Raw genomic sequence first — 26,687 nt, forward strand, 5'->3', positions numbered from 1 at the left:
CACATATGATTGTATAAGTCTCAGGGCATTCTAGGGGGTTCTTGGCAATATTCTGGAGCAACTCACCAGCATCTCTTGTCTTTTTCAGCTTACAGCCCCGCACTTCCCCGTAGGTGGTGAAACTGGGACACGCCCATGCTGGGATGGGAAAGGTAAGAGAAACTGTTCTTTGCCTGGCCCTGACCCCCTGATCCCACCACGCACCCATTCCTTAGCACCCGCCCTTTGGAACAGTGTGTATGAGGAGCCCAGGTCCTCCTTCCTAGGAACGGAAGAGGAGCCCTTCCTCCCCAATTCATTTTCCTCTAACCTCCCAAGATGTCTCTCAGTTCAGTAGAATCTTGCACATATGACCTGGAATTACTGGCTCCTTCACTCACTCATTGCCTTCAGAAGGGACACATCCTTTTTTGGGGTATTTCTTTTCATCCTGACAACATCCCTGAGCTCCAGCTCTGCTCAAAAGCTCATGTCTTCCGTCTAGGTAACCTGTAACACAGCAGGTGATTTAAGAGGGCTCACAAATAAAGGGAGCCCCTGGACTTTAGCTTTTCTGCCAACCTGAATGACCACAGGCACAGCCACTACTAGTGGCATGTGTCTGCTCTGGCTCAGGGTTACTCAGACAGCAAAGGCTCATGTTTATGAGGAAGATGGTTCATGGGGTCAAGCTCTGTGGAAGTGGGGGAGCATTTTTGGTCAATGTGAGCAAAGGGGTTATCATATGATTCAGCCTACCTCGGGTTCTACCAGTCTCTCCTTGGGGCTTTCCTTTGCCCAGTCAGCCAAACTGGGGGTTGGGAGGGGAATTATGCCCATTTCCTTGGGAGAAAGTGCTCCTCCCCCCTCTCTCTTTTCAGCTTCTCTACCTGGTCCCAAGCAGTGACAACCCCCCACCCAATCCTTGCTGAAGTTTCTCTCCTAGTCCCCGCCAGCTAGCATAGGGTCCCATTCACCCACGTGAATCATAAGTATCAAGTAAAGGAGACTTATTCCCTAGTAAGTGAGTGGGGTGGGCAGCAAAGGGTCCACAGACTCTGCCCATAGCTAAATAGAACCAAGGAAACTCTGCTTCTCAGTCCTGTCAACCCTGTGACACTTCCGACACCCAAAACTTTGCTCCATCCATCCTGGTAAGCCTTCTACATTATGTCTTCCCTGAACCTCTTTCCTTTCCAGTAATAAAGGATGGGAGAGCCAGGCAGGTCTGGGTATAAGCCACTGCTCTGACACTGCTATAAACTAGGAAGAGGCTCAGGGCCTCTTCATTTGTCAGATCATGGCCATGTCTTCATAATGGAAACCTTCCCTCCATACTACCACATCCTGAAAAGCTCAACAGTGGGGATGGAGATCATTGACTGTTTTCTAAAGCTGGATCCTATGGCTCAAAATGCCCCATTCCCCCGAGTGTATGGGCTGAGAGGACACATGATTTCCTCTTTTTTGTTTTTGTTTGGGGGGTTGTTTTTGTCTTTTGTTTTTAGGTCACACCCAGTGACACTCAGTGGTTACTCCTGGCTATATGCTCAGAAATAGTTCCTGGCTCAGGGGACCATATGGGACACTGGGGATCAAACCCAGGTTGACCCTGGATCAGTTGTCAGCCGAATGCAAGGCAAATGCCTTACTGCTGTGCTATTGCTCTGGCCCCTCATTTTTCCTCTTAAAGGATCTCTTTCTATGCCTCACGGCCTTTCTCCCAACCCTCCTTCACCCCTGATAGCGGCCACAACCTCCTCCCCCTGGTCGCCAATGATCAGCTATTGTTAATTAAGCAGATAAAGTCTCTGTCCACAACAAGCCTGGACAACTCTCTAGAGCACTAAGAGCAGCTAACAGGTTTCTAGGTTCCAAAACTCTTTCCCCAAGCGTTCTGGTCCAGCTGGACCCCTAGCTCCCCTCCTCTCTCTCTGGCTAGGCTTTCACTATATAGTCCCAAGACACTTCTTTACAGTGTCTCACCAATTTTTACAGTGTCTCACCCCCACCAACCAGGTTCATGAAACCCTAGGCTACCCCCAGCCTCAGCAGCCACCAGAAATCTCCCCCAATGACCATTCTATTGGCAGCATCAAGCTCCCCCAAATACCTCTCCCAACTGTGCACCTTGTCTCCCATGGAGACCTTCTGTGCTGCTGTCCCCAACCGAGCCCATCTTTGTCTTTTCATCTTGTCCTTCTTCCTCTCTTGCACCATCTCCGCAGCAAAAAACACCAGGCCTTCCAAGACCTCAAACATAAATCTGGGGGGGCCGGAAAGATAGCATGGAGGTAAAGCATTTGCCTTGCATGCAGAAGGTCAGTGGTTCAAATCCCTGCATCCCATATGGTCCCCTGAGCCTGCCAGGAGTGATTTCTGAGCATAGAATCAGGAGTGACCCCTGAGCGTTGCCAAGTGTGACCCAAAAAACAAACAAACAAACAAAAACATAAATATGGGCATCATGCTGTTTTCTCTGGGTCCAAATGACCCTCATACCTTGCCCATGGCCCTTTTCTAATACTTTTCAAATCTTTTCTTCCCTTACCACTCACTGTCACCATCTCGGACAGCTTTCCCAAGAATTAGATTTCATTTCCAATTCTTGAATTAGAAATGAATCCCAGACAGGATGTAAAAAAAAAAAAAAAAAGGAAAAACAATTACTGAAAAAGACTTTGGAGATGTTTGGAGGGTGGAGGCAAGCTTGGGAGCAGCCCCGAGCTGGAAAGCGTTCTCAGAACATGGGGAGGAGGACACAGCTCCGAGGATGGAAAAAAAGTCCCTGATCAAAATAAACTGAAGTTTGAAAAACTGCTGAGATCAAAGGAAAAGAGCTTTTCTTTTCTGTTTGGAATGAGAAAAGCAGCTGGGATGGTCTGGACATGCCGACGGGGCAGATGATGTCATGTTATGAGCTGGAGGGGAAACAAAGCTGGTACCTCAAATGGCACCACCATCTTCTCTCGAGATATCCAGTACAGAAAGAGAATGAGTCTGGGTGAAGCAATTCAGTGTGGTCCAAAGCCATAAACCCAGCCATGGAATCGATAACCAGTTCTTCTTTCTTATTACGGTCTTTTCTCCTCTATATGGGCTGGTGCAGAGAATGGAGGATGTCTAGGGCTGGGGAGACAGGAATGTAGGTGCTGAGTGTGCAACAGTTTTAGGAGGCCTGTACAGAGAACATAGGGTTTAATTGTAGAAAAAAAAGCTGAATTCCACCCAGGGGAAAAAAGGACAGAAGTGTCACTAGGGGGAACTCTGTATGGGGGCAGATGGTACCTGGAGAGATGGAAAGAGGAGTTCTACCACAAAGCAAAGGCCAGAGATAAACTGATAAACTCTGATAGTAAACTAGAGTAGTAGAGCAAAAGGATCAAAGTAGATCAAAATGCAGTGAAGCTCTGTACTTCACTGGTCTCATGGATAGGAAGGATGTGATCCTGGAGTCGTGAATTCCTTAAAAATCTAAGGGCTGCTGTCAAGAGTGACTCCTAAATACAGAGCCAGAAGTAAGTTTGAACACCAGCAGGTATGGCCCACTCCACTAAAATAAAGAAAAAAGGAGCTGGAGCTGTGGCACAAGTGGTAGGGCATTTGCCTTGCACGTGCTAACCTAGGATGAACCAAAGTTCGATCTCCTGGCATTCCATAGGCAAGGAGTAACACTCCAAGCCAGGAGTGATTTTTGAGCACATAGCCAAGGAGTAACACCTGACTGTTACCAGTGTGGCCCAAAAACAGAAAGAAAGAAAGAAAGGAAAGAATGAAAGAAAGAAAGAAAGAAAGAAAGAAAGAAAGAAAGAAAGAAAGAAAGAAAGAAAGAGAAAGTAAAGAAAGAAAGAAAGAAAGGAAGAAAGAAAGAAAGAAAGAAAGAGAAGAAAGAAAGAAAGAAAGAAAGAAAGAAAGAAAGAAAGAGAGAGAGAAAGAAGAGAGAGAGAAAGAGAGAGGGAGGGAGGGAGGGAAGGAAGGAAGGAAGGAAGAAAGAAAGAGAAAGAAAAAAAGAAAGAGAGAGAAAGAAAGAAAGAAAGAAAGAAAGAAAGAAAGAAAGAAAGAAAGAAAGAAAGAAAGAAAGAAAAGAAAGAAAGAAAGAAAGAAAGAAAGAAAGAAAGAAAGAAAGAAAGAAAAGAAAGAAAGAAAGAGAAGGAAGGAAGAAAGAGAAGGAAGGAAGAAAGAGAAGGAAGAAAGAAAGAAAGAAAGAGAAGAAAGAAAGGAAAGAAAGAAAGAAAGAAAGAAAGAAAGAAAGAAAGAAGAAAGAAAGAAAGAAAGAAAGAAAGAAAGAAAGAAAGAAGAAAGAAGAAAGAAAGAAAGAAAGAAAGAAAGAGAAGGAAGGAAGAAGAGAAGGAAGGAAGAAAGAGATAGGAAGAAAGAAAGAAAGAAAGAAAGAAAGAAAGAAAGAAAGAAAGAAAGAAAGAAAGAAAGAAGAAAGAAAGAAAGAAAGAAAGAAAGGAAAGAAAGAAAGAAAGAAAGAAAGAAGGGAGGGAGGGAGGGAGGGGAGAAAGAGAGGAAGAAAAAGAGAAAGAAAGAAAGAAAGAAAAGAAAGAAAGAAGAAAGAAGAAAGAAAAGAAAGAAAGAAAGAAAGAAAGAGAAAAAGAAGAAAGGAAAGAAAGAAGAAGAAAGAAAGGAAGAAAAGAAAGAAAGAAAGAAGAAAGAAGAAAAAGAAGAAAGAAAGAAAGAAAGAAGAAAGAAAGAAAGATAGAAGAAAAGAAGGAAAGAAGGAAAGAAAAAAGAAAGAAACAATGAAAGAGAGAAGGAAGGAAAGAAAAAAGCAAGAAAGAAAAGAAAAAAGAAGAAATAAAAGAAAGAAAGAAAGAAAGAAGGAAGGAAAGAAAAAAGAAAGAAAGAAAGAAAGAAAGAAAGAAAAGAAAGAAAGAAAGAAAGAAAGAAAGAAAAGAAAGAAAGAAAGAAAAGAAAGAAAGAAAGAAAAGAAAAGAAAGAAAGAAAAGAAAGAAGAAAGAAGAGAAGAAAGAAAGAAAGAAAGAAAGAAAGAAAGAAAGAAAGAAAGAAAGAAAGAGAAATCAGGGAAATTAGACACCAGTGGTTCCTGTGGAAGGAGGGGAAGCTGTGCCCTCCCCAAGTGTATTTAGCATATCTGGTTGTTGACAGAGTGCAGAGGTGTTCTTGGTGCCCAGTGAAGGCCACAGATGCTTCTGAAAGACCCTGTTATAGTACCTGAGACAGTCCCCCCACCCCAAGGTTCATATTGACACATTCATGCAACCTAACCCCTCTGGAATGCAGAGTCTGAGAATTCCGGAAAAATGAACTTCCCTAGCCGTGCTGACATTTTCACCAGGGTGGATAGCAAAGGAAGAGAGGTCATTCCAGAGTTCAGTATGTTTCCTACATCCCAAGGCATTGCAATTTTTCAAATGTTAAGGACTATTTTGGTCCAGCAGATTTGTAAAACTACTTTTTTAGCCCACAACCTCTCAGGATCATAAATACAATCATATATATTAGAAAGATACAAATATATTATTCAAAGTATAAGCATGATTTTCTAGTCTTTCCTGCCCCCAGAATTCTTTGGGCTTTTTTTTTGGGGGGGGGGGAGGTTGTGGCCACATCTGGCAGTGCTCCGGATTTACTCCTGACTCTGAGCTCAGAGATCAACCTGGCATGCTTGAGGGACCATATGTGGTACATGGTTTAAACTTAGGTCAGCCATGTATAAGACAAGTACCCTACCTACTGTATTATTTTTTTCTGGCCCCCCCATTTGGTCGTTTTTATTATGGATGCTGTCCTTTTTCTTTATGTTAAAACTCTTTGCATATTGAGGACACTAATCCTTGGACATATTTTGCAACTACTATTCTCCATCTGACAGTTATATCTATTTTTTCTCCTTTAAAATGTCTTTTCTTCTCTCTCTAATTTATTAAGTTGTTCATATTAAGATTGTTTCAGACATACAATTTTCCAATATCTATCCCACCACCAGTATTCTCTTCTCTCCACCTGTGTCCTTAGGTTCCCTCCCAATACCCAGCCTAACCCTTTGGCTAGCATATAACAAATTTATTTTATATTACTTGCACTAACAATATTAAAATAATGGCAAATAGATAACATAAAATATATCAGTAAAATTTAATTTGTGATCATTGATTTCCAAGTGACTTTGTCCAATATAAATATTTATTATTGGAATCAAAAATCCTTAGCAAGCTAGGAGAAATTTTCTCTTTTGTGTGTGTGTTTTTGTTTTGGAAGAGGTTTTTTGTTTGTTTGTTTTGTTTGTTGGTTTTGGTTTTTGGTTCTGGTTTTTGGGCTACACCCAGCAGTGCTCAGGAATTAGTACTGGCTCTGCACTCAGGAATTACTTCTGATCATGCTTGGGGACCATATATGATGCCAGGGATCAAACCTAGGTTGACCCTGTGCACGAGAAACATCCTACCCTCTGTACTATAGCTCTGGACCCAAATATACCTGCCTTAATCTAAGCACCATTAATTGATGCCATACTCTATGTGACATGCCTGTCCTTTAGAGAGCAGTTTTTTACAGTTGCAAAACTAGTTTCAAGGTTGTAACATAAATCAGTATGGTTTGCGAGATCACCCTACACACTGTATCTCCACCCGCAGGTAGATGGGTCTGATGCAGCTAGCCACAAAGGATTAATAAAGCAAGCCAGTTAGAAGAGTCATGAAGTCAGTGGTTTCTTGCTCATAGTATCTCTCTGCTGCCAAAGCCAACTGCTTTCTTTATTAAACCAATATTAATTCACCAGGAGGGGAAAAGTCAAGTTATCCAGGTGGGTTTTTACATATCAAAGGATTGAATGTGGCCCGGAGAGATAGCACAGCGGCATTTGCCTTGCAAGCAGCTGATCCAGGACCAAAGGTGGTTGGTTCGAATCCCGGTGTCCCATATCGTCCCCTGTGCCTGCCAGAAGCTATTTCTGAGCAGACAGCCAGGAGTAACCCCTGAGCACCGCCGGGTGTGACCCAAAAACAAGAAACAAAACAAACCAAAAAAAAAAAAAATAAAAAGGATTGAATGGAAAGAAAAAAGAAAATTGGGGGAATGCCTTTGTTTTGGGTTAATCGCTGGGTGTCATCTTACAAAGGCTATGAATTCCCTAAGCTGTTTGCCCATCTCTGAAGCTCTAAATCATTCCTTCAAACCTGAAAGATTATCTAGCTGAATAGAATATTCTTGGTGAGGTGTTCATTTTGTTGGATTTTTGTACTTCCATATCCTTATAGCCTTCCATATTTTGGCTCTTAATGTCTCATTTAATGTATTCTGTACATCTTATCGGCTCTCCTTTATATGTAGGTTCCTTTTTAATCTTGCTGCCTTGTTTTGTTTTGTTTTGTTTTATGGCCACACCCGATGACGCTTGGGGGTTACTCCAGCTATGCACTCAGAAATTGCTCCTGGCTTGGGGGATCATATAGGATGGCCGGAGATTAAACCTCGGTCAGTCCTAGGTTAGCACATGCAAGGCAAACACTCTACCACTTGTGCCACTGCTCTGGCTCAAATTTTACTGCTTTTGATATTCTATCTGGATTTTAAGATTTTTTTCATTTTGAATGCAACATTTCTTGGAGTTTTTCTAGTTTGGTCTATTTTCTCTGGGACTATTCAGGCCTCTTGGATATCAGTGCCTGTATTCCCCAACTCTGGAAAATTCTTATCAAATAGTTATTTAACTATTGTTTCTTCATCATATTGCCTTCCTGTTCTTCAGGGGGTCCAGTAATTCTGTATAGTTCCTCTTGAACTCACCCCATAGGTCTCTAGCATGCTGTTCATTTCTTTTCAGACTGATTTACATCTGTTTTTTACTGGCAGTTTCTTCCTTCCTATCCTGGAGCCCCTTGATCTTTTGTATACTGCTATCACTCTGCTATGAGAGCACCTGTTAACTTTTGATATCACCTACAATAGTCTTCATTTCTGTCATTTCTGATTGTAGTCATTTTTATTTTCATTTCAACTCATACTCCCTTGTGCTTAACTTCCTACCGATTCCATCATTTTTTTTAAGTCCATTGAATATTCCTATCATGATGTCACTAAACACATACATTAACTCAGGATTTACTGGTTTTATTTATGTCTTCAGTGACACTGTTACTGCTCAATAAAATTGGTTTAATTCTACATGTTTTCCTTATTAGTTTTCTTTTTTTGTTTTGTTTTGTTTTATTTGTTGTTGTTGTTGTTTTGGGCCACACCCAGTGACATTCAGGGGTCACTAGATTGCTCCTGGCTTGGGGACCATATAGGATGCTGGGGGGATCTAACCTCAGTCAGTTCTAGGCTAGCATGGGCAAGGCAGACACCTTATCGCTTGCACTCTGCCCCTTATTAGTTTTCTAATGTTCTTACTGTGCTGGGATGAGTCTTTGTGGTTAGATCCCTTGGAAAATGCTGAGGGATTAGGCTAAGGTTGCTCCCTGTCTTCTCTGACCATCTTCACAAAATGGCAGGAAGAATAACTGTGAGCAGTTTGTAATTAGTTGAGTAGATCTGTCACTTCAGGGGCTACGTTATGAGCCATTTGCATGATGCAAGTCAAGTGGAATCTCCTGGGATCTTGTGGGTAGAGAGGGGCTCTGCCTCCTGTTTCTGATTATGCCCAGTGATGTCAGCTGGAAATGAGCTTAACCTGTAATGGGAAGCAGCAAGCAGAAGGTCCAACAAAGGTCTTTAAGCCTTTTAACTTTACTCAATATTCTATCTTGGGAGATGGCATTACGCAATGACTAAGAGTGTCAATTTAAATCTAGGTAGGTCACCCCACCTGTCAGCTGTGGGACTTTAGGTAAGTTTCCTCCCCACCATAGTTTCCTCTTATGTCAAATAGTGCTATGAATAATATTAGCCTCGTGTCAAGCGCATAGTTCAGTGTTTTAATAAGTACAATGGACAGTTCATAAATATCAGCTGTGGTTATTATAAAGCATACATTATACCCAGAAAGTTAACTGAAGCTGAGTGGGGGGGAATGTGATAACAGAGCACTGTCAGTCTGAGAATTTATTTTATTTGGCTGTAAGCTCAGTATGAGTCAGATGGGTAAAGGTTGCCAAAACTTCTCATCCATAATACCCAATAAACAGATGAAAATGGACCCAACCACAGTAGTCATTAGGGAAAAGCAAGTAAAACCACAATCAGATGCCACTATTTAACCACCAAAACAAATGAAATTAAAAATCTAATGATATTAAGTGTTGACAAGAGCATGGAACATTTGGAATACACACACACATACACACACACACACACACACACATACAAATTGTGAATTGATGTAACCACTTTGGAATATAATTTGTTATTGACATTATCTATTAAGCTGAACTGTGTAGGCACATTATTTTCAGCAGCCAAAACTAGCACAGCCCCATTTGTCTATTAATAATAGAATAGATAAACACATTGCAGGCTATTCAGATAAATGGGAAACTTCCTGCAATAAGAAAATGCATTCCACCAGTGCACAACACACATGAAACAAAGCCAGCATGCAGAGACCTGGGTCAGATTTCTCAGAGTATCTGCTCATTTAATTCCATTAACTCGATATTCAAAAGTTGGGGAAACTGAGTCAGGGAACCAGTACAAAAAAGTCACTTGCCTTGCACATGGTTGAACCAAGTTCCATCACCAGCACCATGATTCCCCAAGACTTACCAGGACTTATCTCAGAGCACTGCTGAATATAAATCCTTTCCCCATACAAAATAATCAGGAAAACCAAACAACAAGGTTAAGTGGAAAACATAAGTTACCTTAGTGAAAGAGGAAGGAGGGTCAGGGTATGAGACAGGAATGGGAAAAACCCTCAGGGGTCTCAAACTCAATTTACCTGGAGGCCACAGGAGGCAAAGTCGGGGTGATCCTTGAGTGTAAAGTCAGTAGTAAGCCTTGAACATTGGGGAGTGTGACCCAAACAACTAAAACAAAACAAAACAAAAAAAGATTCCTCTAGGGCAGGGCCAAAAAATGTTGTATGGAGGGCCGTTTGCAACTCGCGGGTCTCGAGTTTTGAGACCCCTGCGAGATCATGATTAGGCAGTGGCTTGGTGGCTGTGGCCACCATGAAACTGTGCAGCCTTGTTTGAGTTATAAGACAATTGATTCACTCTCAGGACACATGGAGAGATATACTGGTTCTGGATATCCCCAGAACATGGTGCTAGGTCCTGTGCCAGGTACAGTGTTGAGTATTCTCAACAAGGTTTGAGAATGGGGTTTGTCCGGGAAAAACCCCACTGAGCAGTGAGGGAGGGTGGAGACTATGAGGCCAACCTCTTTAGACAATGTGAAGAATTACCATGAAAAAAGAGATTACACCAATCCTAACATATGTAGCAGGCAAAGCTAGCATCAAAGTTAAAAGAGAGCAAGTGAATGCCAGTCGTGTGATTTTTGTTTGTTCATTTGATTATTAGTTGGTTAGTTTGTGGGTCATACTCGGCAGTGCTCAGGGATTACTCCTGGCTATGCGCTCAGGGATCACTCATGGTGTGGATCAGGGAACCATATGTGGAAATGGCAATTGAATTTAGATTGGACCCATGGAAAGCAAAGAACCGTGTCCACTGAACTACATTCCCAGGCCCCAAACATCAGTTGTGTTTCAAGAGCCACTGTGTAAGACTCAGAGGTGAACACAATGGCATAAATAGCTGACTGCTTTGGGCAAGAGGCTATTACTCTTACAGAGCTGAGCAAAGAACAATGCTATCAGGGATGTCTCAAGAGTATGTAGGTATGATGTAGGTTCTTAGCCTGAATCAGTGTTTTGTTGTTGTCTTATTTTGTTGTTTTGATTACTTTATTTAAACATTGTGATTTGCAAAGTTGTTCACATTACAGTTGTTTCTGGCACTCAATTCTTTAGGACTAATCCCACTCACAATCCTTTCACCATTGTCCCTGCTTTCCAACCCACACCCAAGATTGCCTCCTTGGTGGATACAAAATATTTTATATTGGTTGTTACAATTAGGTAGTAATGAAATTATCAGGGGAAAAAACTTCAGTAAAAGAAAATACAGCATAAAGTCAAATGGGATTATCAAAACTTTGATCAATAAGGGTTCATTTATAATTATTACATCTCTCAATGGTATTAGTAAAGTTATTGACTAAGTTTTGGGGTTTGTTTGTTTTTGGTATTTGAGCCATATCCAATGGCGCTCAGGGATTACTTCTGGCTCTGCACTCAGAAATTATTTCTGGCTCTGCACTCAAAACTTTTCCCTGATGCTCAGGGGACCATATTGGACACCAGGGATCAAACCTGGGTTGGCCACATGCAAAGCAAATACCCTGCCTGCTATGCTATTGCTTTAGCCCTGAAGGATTTACTAAGCTGTTATTGGTGCTAGTTACAGTTTAGACTCACTGAACTTGTTGATCTCCTATGCATGATGATATATAATAATGCTGTTGAGGTGCTCCATGGAAGTATGACTCAGTAGTAGAGCATATGCTTTATAGACTCCACCTGGCTCCCATGTTGGAAGGTTGGAGTGTGACCTTCTGTAATGTTGATTAAATGCTATACAATGATTAAATGCTATACAATTCAAAAAAAAGAAGAAGAAGAAGAAATCCACACCATTTGGCTCTTATGAGTCACACAGCATCAACAGATAAATGGATAAAGAAGATAAACTATATATATATATATATATATATATATATAAAATTTAATACTATTCAGCTGTAAAGATTCATTAAGTCTTGTCATTTATAACAACACAGATGGACTTCAGAAGTATTATGCTTAATAAAATAGTAAGATTGGGGGAAAGTAAATGCCATAGAATTTCACTCATATGTGGAAAACAAAGAATCCAAACAAATGGACAAAATAAACAAAGCTTAAACAAGCCTGTCAGTGCTGACATCAGAACAGTGGTTAGCAGAAGGGAAGGGGGCAGGTAGATGCCATAAATATCACGTGGAAAATTCAGCCACCCAGGTACAAAGCTGCAACTTAGAGCACTGCAATCCACCACTGGCTCTATGCTCAGAAATCGCTCCTGACAGGTTTGGGGGACCATATGGACTGCCGGGATTCGAACCACCATCCTTCTGCATGCAAAGCAAATGCCTTACCTCCATGCTATAACTCCGGCCCCACTGTCTATATTTTAAAAAGATGTAATCAGTTTAGATAAAGTCCTAGTACAAATATAAACGCATTTTGATGATTTAACTGCTTATCTCAGTAGCATCCCAGACATGGACAATAGGCCAGCCCTGACCTGAGTGGCTTTGCTTCCTCTTTCATCTACTGATGCTTGAAGGGCTGGCTGGAGTCCTAGAGCTCATTTGGAAATCAAAACCCCCAAGATCAGGAAAGGGGGTCTTGGTCCAGGCCAGCAGGCGAGAATCCTGGTCATAGAACTGGAAGGGAAAGACAGGCCTGGTGTTTCACCCCACTTCAGACTTCAGGGCTTAGAACAGTCACCAGAGGGCCCCGTGGGGTGGCTCAGTGGCAAGCACCTGCCTTACAAGGATTCGATCAGGAGTCCCATCCCCAGCACTGCCCACACTTTACAGTGAAGAGATGAAGGCCTGGAGAGTAAGACCTGGGGTACCACCTTACAATCTGGCTATGTTGCCTGAGTGAGAGGTGATGGGCATTTCTCTGATTACAGAGCAGAAGCAGTGACTGAAGAAGTCACTAACTAACAGCAGTTTCAAGCAGCTCAAGCTGTCAGGGTTTGGGGAGCTCACTCAGTCCCAAACTGCTGCTACCTGAACTCCAATCTCCTAGGTAAGCCCAAGTGAGATTTTTCCACACTGCTCCCAGATTTACATGTGGGAGCCAGGAGACCTGAAAGGAAAAGAAGGAAGGGCAAGGGAATCCTAAAATGAGTCTCACTGAAAATGGTCAGGAAATCAATGGCACTTCAATATCTGGGCATCTGAGAGATGTTCATCAGGAGGGCAGGGGCCTCTGTGTTTCCTGCCCAGCAGCAGTCTGTACAGCTGAGAGCAGGAGGATGCCCCAAATTGCAATGTCTCAGGGAAGAGGATCCCACTTCTTGTCCCCTCTCAACTGGCCTTTTCCTGTGTCCTCCTCACCTGCCCTGCATCCTTCCTCCAGAAAGCAGAAACCTTGCTGACTCTATATCTCAGCCTGACCATCCATTCTCGATTCTATAGTTACACCACTGCTCCAAAATATACTCAAGTACCCAAGTCAGTTCTTAGGGTTCTTTTGCTTTCATGTGTCCTTGCACCATGGATAAAGGCACAAGTAATAAAAGTCTGAATCTCATGTCCCTGACTAGGGTCCCTGGTAGACCAGGCATTGCCCCTCTGTCCCAGCTCTTGGCCCATAAACCCAGATTTTCCTGCCACACTGGGCTTCTCTTTCCTTTCAGGAAGATGCAGTGCTCCTGTCAATGGGTGCTTTTTATTTTTTGGTTTAAATGCCCCCTACTCTTTCCCTAGCAAGTAAGCTGTGAGTTTCTTCTGGATGGAAAAGTGTGTTAGATAAGCATTCTTTGGGCATGAGAGAGTAGATAGAGTGATTCACTATCACTGAATCAAAACAAACTTTTCATAAGGAGTTTTGTACTCAGAAGTTTTATACTCGTATCCCGATGTGGACCAGTAAATGAAAAGTGAACAGAGACTTAGAAGAACTAACTGAACATCCAATGCTTCAAGATTCCCTAGGTCCAGAGTTGCTACAGTGCCACAGAACCAACTACCACCAACAATGAGAATTGTGTATGTGTTTAACTGTTGTCTATATGTATAAATACACATTTGTAAAGAATTCTAAATATCCAAATATTCCTTTCTTCTTCTAAATGTCCAAGTGTCATGATTCTGAGCAAAAGAACAAAAATGAATGAAAAGGGACACTCAGCTGACTTCTGATAACACATTTTCTGTGGGTTCCCATGCCCTCACTGGTCACGAGAAATGTTGGCCCTGGGCACAGTAAGTAGGAGACCTCCAGCCTGCCCAACCTTCCTGGAGCCAGCAGGATCCACCTGGGCAAGTTGTTTAGAACCTTACTAGACCTTTATAGGCAAAAGGTCCAGTCAAATGTCTGAGCTTTCCCTCACCCTGTCCCATGGAGGAGCTGGCCCATGAAAATGTCTTTTTTTTTTTTTTTTTTTTTTTTTTTTTTGGTTTTTGGGCCACACCCGGCGGTGCTCAGGGGTTACTCCTGGCTGTCTGCTCAGAAATAGCTCCTGGCAGGCACGGGGGACCATATGGGACACCGGGATTCGAACCAACCACCTTTGGTCCTGGATCGGCTGCTTGCAAGGCAAACGCTGCTGTACTATTTCTCCGGGCCCAGAAAATGTCTTAAAATGCAAGAAATAGGCTGGAGAGATAGGACAGTAGCTAATGAATTTGCCTTGTATAAGCCAACTCAGGTTCAACACCCAGAATTCCATATAGTCCCCCAAGTACCGCCAAGAATGATTCCTAAGTGCAGAGACAGGAATAATCCCTGAACACAATCAGGTATGAGCCAGAAAAAATAATGCTAGAAACTCTCTGTAAATATGAAATGGGAATAAGCCAAGGAAAAGTGTGGAACATCAGATTTAGATTTCCCCCAGAGTCTAAATTGATTCTTGGTGCACTTAAGCAAATTTGTAATTAATGGGGAGCACTCAGCAGATGAGCAGGGGTGAAAGAAAGGAGGGAAGCAGCAGTAATCTCTGAGGGCCACCATGGCCAGTCATAGGTCCAAGGCATAAATGGCGGAATTCCAACTATCTCCTTCGCCCACACTTCTTTGCTGTCCAGACCCTTAGGAATTAATGGATAGGATCATCTAGCTTCAATCCAGGCACCCAGCCAAAGGGACTGAAGAGTTGATTTATGAAGCAGGGCCCCACCCAGGAGACACCTCAGAAGCCCTGTGACCTTTCCATGTGACTAGCCTATGACTCGCCCTCTGATTTCAGCTCAGGCCAGAAACAAAGGCCAGAAATATAACCTTGAGGAGGACACAGGAGGGAAAGAACTGTCACCTCGCACCCTATTGTCAATAAATATACACCCCTTCACCTTCTAGGCCCACCTTGTCAAGGGCCCAAAATACCGGAACAGATGCATCTGGAAAGACTCTCCCACAGCTCTCCTGACCCCACCACTCCTTCACGGAAATGGAATATTTTTGAGCTGACAAACACTCAGAGATAGCGGTTTGCTTTGATCCCTTTTTCTGATGCATCTGTTAAATTATTCTGGAACTGTATGTTGAAAAGGCCAAACAAGGCATCTGTAAATGAACCCCTGGGAGTTGGAAGGGGATACAATATTTTCTGGGGGGAGGGGTATTCTGTCTAGTGGAGGGAGTATCTCCCTCTGTTCCCCCTACAGGAGGCTTTCCCCTACAAATTACAAACCACATACATCATGGGCAACTGTTCATGTCCTGTATCCTCTGATGGTGGTCAGTGTCTTCACAATGCCCACTTCCCATATGTGAGCAGTAGTGATGGGGGAGGTCAAAAGGAATGAAGCCTACCATGAAGTCCAGTATTCACTCCCACTGTTCTTTCTATTGGTCCTGGCAGGCCAGGGTTGGGAATTAGTCTCCAGAGTTCCACTAGCCTGTTAGACCAGCTGGTGCATACACTAAGACCTGTCTGGAGTGCTAACCAGAGAGGAGAGGTCTCCAAATAAGAGATGGCCTCATAACGGAGCTCAGGTTGCTGGCCAGGTATTCTGATATCGTGCTGCCAAGCATGCCTTTTGCTTCTTAGAAATAGCTGCATCCTAGTGCCTGCAGGGATGTTGATGTGGAAGAGTGAGAGAGAGAAAGTGATGGAAAAAGGCTTGGGCATATGTGTCATATGTGTCTTGGTGCCCACATACTTGATGCATGCATGCCTGGGTGAGTGTCTGCGTGCATGCTTGTGTGTACATGTCGATCTGAGCACAAAAGTGAGTAAGAAGCACTAAACCCCATTGCCAGCCACCTCCACTAAGCCTCTAGACAAGTGCAACATCCAGTCCTGTATTCTTGCCTCGAGTTCTGTCCCTCCATGCTGTCACAGCTCAAGTGCAGCCAGAAGCATCAGGGCAATGTGGTACAGCCCAGGGAGGCTAAGCATTGGCCATTTCTCTGGGCCTCTGAGTTCTCCTGGTTTCGGAAGATGCACCACTAATTTTTCCTATTTGTGAAACACCAGAGAGGCAAGGCAAACTCTTATTGACCATTAAACACCTTGAGACACTCACCGGGTGCTGACTACTATACATTCTTTTTTTTGGGGGGGGGGTTGGGTTTTTGGGTCACACCCGGCAGCAGCAGTCAGGAGTTACTCCTGGCTCTAAGCTCAGAAGTAGCTCCTGGCAGGCTGGGGGGACCATGTGGGATGCTAGGATTCAAACCACCTTCCTTCTGCATGCCAGGTAAACGCCGTAACTCCATGCTACCTCTCCGGCCCTACTCGACATTCTCAGTAGGGTCTATCTTTTTCTCTCTCTCTCCTCCCCTCCCCTCTCTCTTCTCCTCTTCTCCCCGACCCTCCTCTTCCCTAGTCTCTCCTCTCCTCTTCTCATCATGAATCTACTGATTAAGTTCATGATCTATGGCTGTGGAACCAGGGATTCAAATCTCTGCTCAGCCATTTCCTGGGTATCTGGCCTTATGCAAACTTGAATACAGTGATGCTGGTAGTGGGTGAAGTGTCCTGTATGTTGAATAAAGCTCTCCAAAAAGTCACTTTCTCTAAAATCTGAGTACTTCCAGTCCTCCAGAGCTTCCTGGCCATTGGGGACCTGATGGAGTGGACCCCAGGCTTGAGCAGGACCTGTTTGACAAGCTCTCCCAGTAGCCTCCATGCTCTAACCTGTTGGGAGGATGAAGGGAGGAGGTAGCTTCCTCAACATAACCAGGGGATAGCTGACCCCCAACCCTGCCAATGAGTCTGAAAAGAGCCCCAGAGAGTGTATGAGCCAGAGTGTCTTCCAGATATTATCTGTTGGGGTAGGGCAGAATGGGATTTTCTCAGCGAGTGCTCAGGGTGCCAGGATCTACACATAATGCTACAGTTGAATGCAAAGATGTAGTGGTGCCAGGGGCCACCAGAACCACCCCAGTGATGCTTAGGGTGCCTAAGACAACACACAATAATACTGAAGGTTCCTATGACCATGTCCAGTAATTCTCAGGGGTCTCCAAGACCACACCCAGTATTGTAGGGGGTGGTATCAGGGATTGAGCCTGTGTGCCCTATACCCTATATACCTCCCAGCTCTAAGCTGTATCTTTATAGTTACTGAAATTTGAATTTCGGATCACTGGCGTGTCATAGAATATCTTCTACTTTCTTTGGAATTGTTCCCAACCTCGTAAAAACTGTTTTGCTCCCCTAGCTGTAGAAAAGCTGGCAGTAACCCTTGGGTTTGCAGACTTTGCTCCAGCTCATAGTCAACAATAAACCCCCGTGGGTGGGTGCTATGTCCACAGACACACTGCCATGATGAGCAGAGTCCTGTCATCCGCCCCCACCCACCACGATGGGGTCCTGGGAAACTGAGGTGTTGCTACTCAGGGCTGACACTTGTCAGGCACCTCCCTTCCCTCCAGCCCAGTCCCATGGACATGCTGTAACTTGGTGAAGATGTGGGCTGCGGAGCCAGTGACCCCAAGCGCCGCATCATGGAAAGAGCTGTGATTTATTGAGGGGAAGGAACCAGCAAACTGATAAAACAGTAATTAGGAAGTTCCCTAAACAGTCCATCAAACCCTCCCAGAACACTTCCCACCACCCCTGCTGACCCAGCTACACCCCTGCCTGAGCATCAGGCAAAGATATCTTTTGGTCTTGTCCTCCTGAACAAAGGCTATGGAGAATTTGAGACCAAGAGCTCTTGTATTCATTCAATAATGATGGACTTGGTCCCATTTCTTCTGAGCAAAAAGCTCAGTAAATGTTTACTGAATATTTTGGCAAGTTTTTATGAACATTTGTGACTAGCAAGTGTTCCTATTTCATTCAGTTAGACCAGGTGTCGGCAACCTGCGGCTCCGGAGCCGCATGCGGCTCTTTTGAAGGCTTGCCGCGGCTCCGGAGCCGATGTCAGAAAAAAAAAATACTGCTTTAATCTCAGCTCCGCTTCTCTCCGCTATATCTATAGCAGTGAGGCGGAGCTGAGGAGCGGAGCCAATGGAGGCAGCCGTACCTGGTGACGTATATAGCATTAAGGTAAGAAACAATATATGCAGTGTTATATTTGTTTTAAATGTTGCAATGGTTTTGCGGCTCCCAGTTTCCTTCGGAAACGGGTCCAAGTGGCTCTTTATGTCTGAAAGGTTGCAGACCCCTGAGTTAGACCATTCGTCAGTCTTGTGACTAAACTCAGGGATGGAAGATAATAATTAGAACCTAGATATGAGACTGGGGATGGAGATTGGTGGTAGAGCATGCGGTTTGTGTGCATGGGGCCCTAAGTTTCATCTTCCATACAGGAAGAAACAAAAATCCAATAATAAAAAATGTATGACCATAAAAATAACAATGATATGAGACAGATCTTTTGAGTGCCAGAATTTTACTCATGACAAACACAGACTCTCATTCAAACTCTCATTCAGAACTTGGCAAATGATTACCAATAGGCCAACTCTAGTCCACAGTCTATTTTTGTTAATAAAGTTTTATTGTTAAAATATTGCTCGGCCCATTTTCTCAGATGTTGTTTATAGCTGGCATTCATGCCATAAGGTCAGCATTGTGTAGCTTTTATAGCTTCCAAAATCTTGAACATTTACTATTATATTCTTCAATGAAAATTTGTTAGTTCCAGTTCTAGTGCAATGCTTTTCCAGAAATTTAACCAACCATAATAAGGAATGCATTTGCCTTGTTTTCTAATTGCCAGATATTAAATATAAAATAGAGATAAATTTGAAAGAACATTTCTGTAGTTTTATGTGTAGATTATGAGCATAATCAATTGGTTATGTTTGGTTTCAGGCTATTTCTCATTTATTAAATGTTTGGGTGTGACCCATTAAATTGATGTTATGACCCATGTACAGACCAGGGTTGGTAAAAACATTGATTTACTGGAAACCTCAGCTTGTTCACTCCTATATCCTTCAAGAAATTTTTGCTGAATGCTTCCTTCAAAATGAGCATCACTGGACACTGATAGTGCAGTATGTGGGACTTTAAAGACTTGCTCTTCATGAAGCTTACAATACCTCCCTTAGCAAGATGTCAACCATCAAAGAATAAAGACTCAACTGGTATCTAATATGTGGGTGATCCAGGAAGCATCAACAAGGGGTATTGACTGAGCCATGGGGGGTTGAGGAAGAAGAGCCTGACAACAAGGAAGAGAACCCACAAGAGCTTGAGGCTTCTGCTCCACCCCAGATGCTTCACAGAGGGCAAAGGAGGGGCCAGCTGCTGGGCTGCATTGCTCCGGGCTATTAGTGAGAAGAGGGATTAGTGAGAGAGGGCAGAGATGATTGCCTTGTATATGGCCAAACTCAGCTCCATCTCTTGTATTGCATATGGTCCCCCAAGAACCACCAGAAGTGACCCTTGAGCATTTCTGGGTGCAGTCCAAAAGCCCAAATACTGAAAACACTTACAATAAATAAAAAAGCATGCTCAGAGAATGAAGAGCTTGAAGAGGGGGTGAGGGTTTAGGAGTTAGAGATGCATTTAATGCTTCCCTCTCAAATTTGGTCTTGTTAGTCTGAAATAGGACCAAGATAAGGATGTGAGCCTGAGAGTGAACTCTGGTGGGTTTCAGGCAGAGTGAGCGCATAATTAGACTCAAAAGACTGGGTGGGGAGGATCTCAGAGTCCACAGTATGGTGGGAAAAAACAGTCACTAAGCAGAGAGAAAGCAGGCTTTGAAACACTGAAAGGAACCAAGGCAGGAAGGAATAGGAGCTCAGGCCAGAGAGATGGGCCAAAGCAGAATCGAAAATATTTAGGCAGCAATCTCATGCCAGGCAGGAAGAGAAAATTGAGATTATGAATTCTTTGCTGATATAAGAAATCAAGAAAAGAAGCTGGAGTGGTGGTCCAAGCAGTAGGGTGTTTGCCTTACATGCACTGACCTAGGACAGGCCACAGTTCAATTCCCCGGCATCCCATATGGTCCCCCAACCCAGAGCAATTTCTGAGTGCATAGCCAGGAGTAACCCCTGAGCATCACTGAATGTGCCCCCCCCCCCAAGAAAAAGAAAAATCAAGAAAGATGGGCTGAACAGGGAGAAATGTGAGAAAATGAACTCAGTTGTATTTTCATTTTTATTTCATTTATTTATTTCATTTTCATAAGGGACACTTCTGGTAGTACAAGGGGTGCGGGTGGACCATGCTGTACTGGGACCAAATTCAGGGCCTCACTCATGCAAAGAAGATATGTACTCTTCACTCGAGCCAACTCCACACCCCCTAAGTTCATTTTGTAAGTTTGAGGTATGTGTGAAATATACAGCATGGAGAATCCACAACAGTAATAATCACAAACCATCTATTAAATACCTAGAAGTTTTTAGGTTCCAGGTTTCATGTTTCTTGTGAGTTGTGTTATTTAATTGTAATAATGGCTCTCGGAAGGTGGCCACCCATCAGTCCATTTTACAGAAGGAAAAAAACCATCCCCAAGTGGGAAGGACAATGAGATCTAGTGTGGGAGCCCCTTGGCTAGTCCAAGCACACAGGCAATTCTGCTCATTGTAATTAACTTCACTTCCATATGCGGTAAAAGCAAGGCCACATCTGAAGAAGGGAAGACCTATCTACACAGGAACCTTGTGTGTGTATGTTTAATGCAAAAGGAAATGTGTTTGTGTGCCTGTGTTTGTCACAAGAAGCCCACGCAGCCTGTTGTTGTCTTTTCTATCTGGCTCTGGAAACAGGAATTTCAAATATCTCTGCCCTTTCTCTCTCGCTTGCCCACACCTACCTAGTACTTATTTCTTCTCTGTCTTTCATCTTCCAGAAGCTGTTCATAGCTTCTTGCACTCTCTTGATTCAGAGAAGAAATAGGTGCTTTTGTTTGTATTTATGCAAAAGTTTTTGCTTTGCAGAGAAAACAAAGACTTTATTTTTATTTTTAATATCACTCCTCTTGCCTGTTCTAATGCCAAGTAAACACAGCATCTCTCCATCTCTGTGGTGGCCAGAGTCATTTTATCCACCATCTTATAGATGTCTCCCCAAAGCCTAGAACAGTGAAGTAAAATGTTCTCAAGGTGAGAGATGATAAAAGCAGGATTCATTTAATGAAGCCATTGAGACCTTCTCCCTTGATGAGCAAAGAGTTGGTCATGGGTGGAAAGTACCAGCTTTTTTGATACCTGTGGTATCACTAATAGCATTGTCACATCATCCCTGGTGTATAATTTTGGGTCAAGGGGCTGAGACATCTGGAAGTACAGTCCAGAATTGGTGCCTGACACTCTCTAGTGTGGGGCCCTACTCCGGGCAACACTGCTGCCATGTCGCAATGTTCTTGCTCCCAACCAACTCAGTGTAAACAACACATCTTCTAATGGTGTTCCAGGCTTCCTGATGTCGTACTAAGGTGAAAAATGCCACCTGCCATCCCATCAGGCTTCATGCACACAAAGCTTGGAGCTGAAAGTGAATGATAATCATCAAACATTTGCTATATACATTCAGTTCTTCCTTGGGGCAATGAGACACAGTTAGCAGAAGCTGTCTACTGACTAACAACACATTGAAAAACTGGCTCTTACTGAAGGTGTCTAGGGGTACTGGGGCAAGAAAGTTCCTTTTTATGGTGTCTGCCAATGTCTAGGGTGTAAATACTTCCCTCTCAGTGTGGCACTGTGGACAATTCCAAACTGAAAAACAATGATTCAATTACTGGTCCAACCAGATTCTAAATATTTAACAGTTGCCTCTCATGAGCCAGCAAGAGCCTATTACAATATACCCCTGCTTCCTGCTACCTGAAGTATTAGGGTTTCTTCAAAGAGCCCCTGAATGGCATCCCCACCCCAAATAATACTTGCAATGATACACAAGTCCTGGGATTTAGGGGTGACACAAGAAGGGGTCTGTATAGAGAGGCCATAAGACCGCTATAATGATGATAGTTGAGAGAATCCTGGCACCACTGTGTCCAAAGAACTGGTTTGTTCTCAGCAACAGCCAGAAGGTAACTTGGGGACACTACAATGCACCCCATTAACCAAAACCTACCAGACCCACCTCAATTGGTGCCTTGGTGACTCTGCCCTCAGTGGTCCTGCTAGATCCAACCACATACAGTGATTCCTAGAAAGGCCTGTTGTTTTAGCAGGCTGACCTCAGCCACCTGCATCTGGTCGGCCTTTCTCTCTCTTCATTGTCTGACTGCCCCCATTACACATTCATTGGCCAGTGTTCTGGTCCAGGCCTGGAGAGTAGGGAACCCCACTGACATCCCAGGGCCCTGCAGAGGCTTTGAGATTTTGGTTCTTTGAATCTATCAATGTGAGTTAGGTCTCTATGCCAGGCAGGTGGTGAACAGTTCCAAGTCCTGCCTTCTAAAGGTTCTAGAAGATACTGACAGTGTTTACTCTTGTTTCAGAATTGTTTTCACAGTGCCCAGGACTATTCCTCTATCACTGATTAGAGTTTCATAGGGCACATAACTTCTACTACACACTAAAGTAACTGTGAAAATGTGGTTTCACTTGTATATCTTCCAATTTTCCTGGGGCCCTCCCATTGCCATCTATCCTACTGTGATTTTCCCCATCTGTACTCTGATGCTGAAGAGACTGTCTCCAGTCATTGAACTTGACTTATGAGGAACCCAGAGAAAATTACCTGCCCCTTCTAGTCAGACTTGCCTCAGCTGCAAAACGAGGAGGGTTACCAGATGCCTAACCAGGCCCTTTACAGACTGGTGCTCAAAGTTGTTCTTTATCCATGTAGAGTCACTCTGGGTGCCAGTTCTAGGAGGACAAGCTTAGCAGTTAAGCAGTCACTTTATGCTCTCCCCTTAATCCTGAGCTTCCCCATCATCATCCTCTCTCATGCCCAGTTCCCCATAACAAGGCAGATCTGCAGGATAGCGAGGACTTTACAATCCCAAAATCAAGATCACATGTTTAATTTCCAAGAGAAACCCCCCATGGATGATGGGTAGCTCAAAGGGCTGAAGCTTTGCCTGATGGAACCTCAGGTCCAATCCTTGGCACTGCATTGCCAGAAGCAACCCCCAAGAATCACCAGGTATGCCCCCAAAACCTAAAAAAAACACAAACAAACAAAGCAAGAAACCCCCGTCAGTTTTTCTAGACCTTAACAGAGCATTTTAGTGTTGAAAGTGAAGGAGATCATATACATAGACACACAATTTTTTGTTTTTAAAAACTATTTCCAGTGGCCTATATTATGGTAATATTTCACAAGGGAGCCAGCCAAGAAGAGAATCTGACCACTCCCCAGCCAGACTCCCACATTCAGTTCTCCTCCTCCACTGCCTGGCTATAGACAGACACCACCCAAATCCTTCAGAAAGTCAGCAGCTTTCCCAGGCCTCCCTAAAAGGGCAGAGTGTGGAGAGAGGGGAGGTAAATACCATGTTTAATGGACTGCAGAATCTGCAGATGAGCAAAATTTGGGTAAGCAATTACTGATCACTCCCTCTGTCCTGCCTCTGTGAGAACCACTTCATAGACAGCAGGGAGAGAGGTCTCCAGATTCAGGAAACATAAATCACCCAGACCCAAAAGGGGAGGGGAGCACATGTCATAAAAGCTTCAAACACCATTCATGAAGGTGCTCAGGATGAGGCAAACACAACTTGGTCTCCTCAGAGATGAAACAAACACAACAAAGTCGAGCTCCACTTTTCAAATTGTTTGGCATATTTGGTCTCATTCCATCTTGGTAATAAAACCTTGAGGCATAGTCTACCATCAACTCCATTTTACAGATGTTTGAGAAAATTAAGAAAGGTTTTGAGAGAGAATACAGCCAGGAGGCTATTTGCCTTGCATGTGGCAACCCAGGTTTGACCTCAGGCATCCCAGATTGTCCCCTGAGCATTGCCAGCTGTGGTTCTTGAGTGCAGAACCAGGAATAATTCCTGAACATGTATGTGGCTCAAAAAAAAAAAAAAAACATTCCAAGAGGTAAGACAGCTTGAAGGTGATAAAGCCTGTTTCCCAACAGTGCTCAGGCAGGACCATTCAGGCCAGGAAGAAACCTGGAGCTTCAACATACAAGGCATGTGCTGGCTAGATCCACTCCCAAACAGAACAAGGTCTTGCTGAAGGCGAAGCTCTCAGCATTCTGTGGGGACATTCCTCTGGGTGGGAGGAGATAAGGAAAAGACAAACCTTACTAAGCTGGGGGTGAGGGGAGGGGAGACTGCCATGTGCTCAGCTACAGGTACATTCCAGAAAGATGCAAGGGCTGGGAGGGAGGGTCCTAGCCAGCAAGAGCAGGCCTGAACAAGGCCTCTAAACTCACCACGGATGCCTCCAATCAGGGAAATCATATGATTTTGGAGTTGTATCTGGACTTGAAGTCTGGCTTGGCTGGATCTCATGGCAAATCTTTGCTCTGAGTTTAGTTCCCCTGTGAATAAAGTAGATAGTGATAACAGTGACGTTCTGTGGTGAATCTATGTAAGTTTATGTTACATCCACCTTGGCTGACTGCACACAGCAGAGTTTCAATACAGTGTTCTCATCTTTCTAACCATCATTATTTTGTGGTTAAGATAATACTTAATTTTTGTGGTCAAATACTCAATTCTAAAATCCTCTGCTCTAGATTATGAAAAAAAGGACTCAGTAGGTTTATTTTTTTTCCTTACTTAGTAGGTTTCTTGTTATAGCAAAAGTGAGAAGTAATGTTAATCAATACTCTTTAAACAAATCTATAGGTCTCAACCATTTGGTTTTTTCTTTTAAATGTATTCATTTTTCGGGGCCAGTGCAATAACACAGTGGAGACATAGAACAGTGTGTATGGAACTTGTCTTGAACACGGATAACCCATGTTCAATTTCCGGCGTCCCATATGGTCTCCTGAGCCTGCCAGGAGTTATTTTTGAGCCCAGATCCAGGAGTAATGCCTAAGTGCTGCCAGATATGGCCCATAAAACAAACAAACAAACAAACAAACAAAAAGTACTTATTTTGGGGATAGAGTGATAGTATATTGGTCTTGCATATGGACTTGCACATTTGCCAATAGGGGTCTCCCCAAGAGTGATCCAGGAGCACAGAGCCAAGAGTAACCTTGAGCACAGCTAGTGTGGCCCACCAAAAATATCCAATCAATCAATCAAATGTATTCATCTTCAAAATAGCTTTCATTATGTTGAATGTTCTTGTGCTGTAAACTGCCTACAGATGAAGTTTGTTTCCCTTGTCCCTTCTTTCACTCACTGTCACAGCTTAGGAATCAGCAGTTATCAGTTGAATATCTGTCCTTGTAGACAGAGATTCTGGTCATACACACATTGTTTCCTGAAGTAAATTATTATCTCAGGATTAAGGCCATAGCTGAAGCGGTTTCTTCAGGAAACTTAAGGATCTAGTTTATAATATCCTCAGAGAAAGGATTTTTAATAAATATGTGTTTTTTTAAATAAAACCTCATTCTTTAAAAAAAATATTAGCATACTACAAAGGGGGATATTTCCTCCTCATTTGCCAGTTCTCTTATGGGGAAACACTGGATAAATAAATCCTTTCAGAATGAGGTGTAAGAGGACAAGAAAGTAGCCTCTTGGATAGAACTGGCCCATCTGCTTAGCGTGATGATCCAGTCACTGGCAGGAATGTGCAAGGCTGTCCACCCATCTCTGCTTGACTTTGCTCTTATACTAACTTTCCAGACATTCTGCCAGGTGGTGGGCTGGGGGCAGGATGCAGGCTGGGGTGGCCACAAGGGTGTGGTGAGAATGAGGAATCTAAAAATCCGAGTGTCTCACCTAAGTGCTAAGCAGAAAAACAAATGTACAAGAGCAGATTGTGCTTCCTGATTGGCTTCCTAAACCATCCGTGCATGACCAGCCACAGCCAGCTGGTAGAAAGATCCGCAAGGACTTGCCCCAAATAGAACGTTTTTCCAGGTAGAAAGAGTAGGACAAGGAGAAGAGAAACGATTTCAGGCCAAGTGTGTGGCCCAGGAATAAAATGCTTTCCTTGCTGTGTGAGGCCTTAAATTTAATCCCAAACACCACAAAAAAAAAAAGTTGGGGAGGGGATCCCTTCCTTAGGGAAAAGCAGGGATTTTCCCCTATATTCCCTTGCAGGTGCTGATTGAAGAAATGCCCGGTTGATAGATTTAAGATCCCACCAAAAATGAGCCCAGGAGCCAGGGAAATGGCTCAAAGGATACAGTGTATGCTAGCATTCAGTTCTCAGCACTGTATGTTGTCCCTGAATACCACCACATGAGATCTAATAGCCCCCCAGTACCACAGGCATCATATCTGTAGGTCCAAACCTAAATATGCACATCTGAGCTAGATACCATTAAGTGGAGCTCTGCTCCCAAAATACTACTGGAAAAGAACTCTCCCCACCCCCAGACCCCCAAAAAGAATAATTCTTATACCTTGAAGAACTGGAGACTAAGCTGGAGGACAAGGTAGTGAGGGTCTGCTTGATGGTACAGAACACTGGCCAGCTGGAGGTGGTGTTGGAGAGAGATGAGCTAATGTACACACAGAGGTAGCACTAAAATTGCAAAACCCCGAGTGATTCC

General features: G+C 43.5%; 2 protein-coding genes across 2 annotated transcripts in view; both read left to right on the forward strand.

Moving 5' to 3' along the window:
• SYN3 (synapsin III) overlaps positions 1-152 on the forward strand; it is a 367,029-nt gene extending 366,877 nt beyond the window's left edge. Inside the window, exon 7 of the mRNA XM_049783129.1 lies at positions 104-152. Within this exon, the coding sequence (XP_049639086.1) occupies positions 104-113 (10 nt within the window). The 3' untranslated portion in view covers positions 114-152. The remainder of the gene's footprint in view (positions 1-103) is intronic.
• The window catches only part of LOC126022064 (synapsin-3-like), a 51,618-nt gene continuing 25,037 nt past the window's right edge, over positions 107-26,687 (forward strand). The window contains exon 1 of the mRNA XM_049782929.1: positions 107-152. Within this exon, the coding sequence (XP_049638886.1) occupies positions 144-152 (9 nt within the window). The 5' untranslated portion in view covers positions 107-143. The remainder of the gene's footprint in view (positions 153-26,687) is intronic.

This window comes from Suncus etruscus, chromosome 11, assembly GCF_024139225.1.
Source record: "Suncus etruscus isolate mSunEtr1 chromosome 11, mSunEtr1.pri.cur, whole genome shotgun sequence".
Taxonomy (NCBI): domain Eukaryota; kingdom Metazoa; phylum Chordata; class Mammalia; order Eulipotyphla; family Soricidae; genus Suncus; species Suncus etruscus.